This window comes from Eimeria mitis, genomic scaffold (assembly GCF_000499745.2).
Source record: "Eimeria mitis Houghton genomic scaffold, Emh_scaff3727, whole genome shotgun sequence".
Lineage (NCBI taxonomy): Eukaryota > Apicomplexa > Conoidasida > Eucoccidiorida > Eimeriidae > Eimeria > Eimeria mitis.
The window spans coordinates 1-3,045 of record NW_013572069.1 but is presented as its reverse complement, the minus strand read 5'-3'; the positions used below and the strand labels follow the sequence as shown (position 1 = coordinate 3,045).

The 3,045-nt window shown below is 42.0% G+C and overlaps 1 protein-coding gene across 1 annotated transcript in view; it reads left to right on the top strand.

Annotated features, from left to right (window-relative positions):
- The window catches only part of EMH_0068960 (uncharacterized protein), a gene marked incomplete at both ends in the record, with an annotated part of 2,576 nt that extends 2,340 nt beyond the window's left edge, over positions 1-236 (top strand). The window contains one exon of the mRNA XM_013498817.1: positions 135-236. Coding sequence (XP_013354271.1) covers positions 135-236 — 102 coding nt within the window. The remainder of the gene's footprint in view (positions 1-134) is intronic.
- Between the last annotated feature and the right edge of the window lie 2,809 nt (positions 237-3,045).

Sequence of the window (3,045 nt, the reverse complement as noted above, 5' to 3'; positions counted from 1 at the left end):
TATATATATATATATATATATATATATATATATATATATATATATATATATATATATATATATATGTTTTCAGTCGTCACTGAGGCCAAAAGTTGTTGGTTCAGTCTGAAACGTCTCTGCTTTTGTTTGTTCAGGTTCTTGGCCTCTCCGTCGCCCTTCGACAGGCTCACGAGAGGCTGAACACACTGACACGAGTTTGTGATAAACTCAGCAATGGAGTGCCAGTGCAAAAGTGATGTCAATGCCTCTTCACATATACAAACAAATTGAAACTCTCTACACCTCCGGTGTATGTACAGCTGAATATGCAAAACAAAGCGAGAAGAATGAAGAAGTCACAACAGCCTTTTTCGAGGAAACATTGAAACGATTCATTTCATATGAAGTAACAGCAACTGAATGCCCCGTCAGAAGCGGGACGCTTCTATTATATATATATATATATATATATATATATATATATTGTGTTAAATGTGTATAAGATATATATTATATATATGTTTGTGTGTACGCCGGCCGAGGGCGATTGTCGACTATTGCGTTCTTCGCAGACTTTTATAGTCGGCGAATAAATACAAGTGGCAGTGCAAGCTGCTGCTGTACAGATACAGATACGAGCTATCGCTTTCGTGTTGAGACAGAGACTTCTCTTTCTCCTTTTATTTCGTTGCAGCTCTACGCGGGAAATTCAATGTTGTGCAAGTGTTTCAGTGCACCCAGTATATGTGTATACCGCCTGTTTCTGATACCGCCTGTAGCGCGTTATTGCTTCAGATTCACCAAACTAACGCAGTTCAAATATTTTGTATCTGCAAACGTTCAGTTCAACAGGTGTCTGTACACCTGAACAGAGCAACAGGAGTCGAACAGATTATCTTACGAACTCAGCAGCGGAAAGCAAGAACAGCCAGGGCGGTTGTCGTTATTTTTATTATGATTATTACTGCAATAAAAACTTCTTTTTCGCAGTAAAGTATTTTCTCTTTTGAACTGCAGCGTCGGCTCACTTCTGCTTCTGGCTGCTCTGGAAAGCTGAAAATGGAGGAAGCGAGTGGTGCACTGCGATGGGCTGAAGAGGTAATAAATTGTTTTTTCATGAACGATTCGTTGGGTTTATGGATTATTTTCTCAATTAAAATCAGAAACGAGCATTTCAAAGTAGGAAAGCAACAAATGTATAAACAGAAACGAACGAGAAACCCACGCCTGTTCAGTCGCTTTGCACAGGGTTTCAGTGACTGCGTTGGTGGCTTTAAGCCGCACTGCTCTTTTGCCAGCATCGGCCGCCTCTCCAACGACATCATCGCCCATTCTGTACGATATATTTAGCTCTATATTCCCCCCCATCGAGGTTCTTATTCAGCTTTCTCTGGTTTTTTCTGAAAGCAGAACCTCAAGTGAAGAGTCGTCGCAGGAAACGCTTACAAGCCCAGTCACACCACACTCACCAGTAGCTGCAGCAGCAGCCACTCTAGCAGCAGCCGCCGGAGCAGCAGCCGCTGCAGGCGACGTCAGTCCTTCTGTCTTGTGCAGAAAACGCCAAACCGCTTCATTGTCTCCAGAGGAAGATGAATACAGCCGCGAAACTAGACGACGCATTCACCGCAATCTGCTGCTGCCGCTGAGTCCAGCAGATCCGTCGCTTTCAGACTCCCTGAGGACTCCTTATTCAACAGCTCATACAACTCCTAGTGAAACTGCTGATGCAACAACACCTGCTGCAACAGGAAACGATTGCAATGCAGCTTATAAAGCCTCTCAACACGGCCTTAATGGAATTCTTGTGGTGAGAGTTTATTTTCTGAACACTGAAATACAACTTTCTTGCAAAAAAAAAAAAAAAAAAAAAAAAAAAAAAAANAAAAAAAAAAAAAAAAAAAAAAAAAAAAACAAACATTTCAGGTCCCCGGGTGTAACTGCAGTTTATGCCGCTGGGCAACGCACATCAACTCCTTAACTGCAGGCAGCATCTTCCATCCCCTCCCCTTTGTTTCTGAACAAAACAGACTAGCTGGCTAGCCAACCAGCTAGCCAATGGCTAGCCATCAGGCAGCATTCTCAGCTAGCCTTTCATTCAGGTTGAGGCCCGCGAGCTACGAAACCTCCCCATTTAAAAACTCCACAAATTGCTCAGAAAGCCCGCCGCTCTGCAACAAAAAAAAAAACAGAAATATATGCATAAAACAATAAACACAAACAAGAAACAGAGTGCATGCAGCCTATCTCCTACGCCAGCATTCATATGTACATGCTTAGATAAGCGCCAATAAAGGCTACTGAAAGCTAGTTTCCTCTATACACACCGCACGCAGGTAAAACGTAAACAAGTGCATTTTGTTTGAATATTATTAGTTATAGAAACGCAGAAGCACGCGCAGGCTGTATCTGCATGCAGCTGCATACGGGCCTGCTACTCCACTGTTGCCGCAAATACATATTCTTCTATACAGTATATATTCTTCTGGAATTCATGAATATACATATTTGTACAAGACGCTCTCGGGTGTATATACGCATGCAGAGTCCCAACTAATCCCGTAGAATTGAAATATATCTGATGTTTTAATGTATGGAAATAGTTGTTGGCTTCATCGAACGCCTGCTGCGGTGTATGTACACCCCAGCGTGCTTTCTCAAGTGCACTAGACTGCGAAACATGAAACAACTCTTTTGCTTGTATTCACCTCTTTTCCTCTTTCACTCTGTTTCCGTGGGAGACCGTAGCGCTCCCTCTCTTCGTCAGAAAACCCCAAAACATCACAAATCAACAAAAATATTTCGTCGCGGCGCCTCAGGTTGCCCTGTAGCCAGTGTCCATACACCCCAAGAACAACAGCTCCCTCATGCATGTTGTGTGCATGCTGTATGCATGCGCTTGCATGCACAGCTCTGGATGCTGCAGTCTTCTGAAAGCTGAACTTCTGTATTCTATTGAATTCATCACTGCACAAAAGCTGCTGTACACGAACTCGCTGTCACATATATATATATATATATATATATATATATATATATATATATATATATATATATATATATATATAT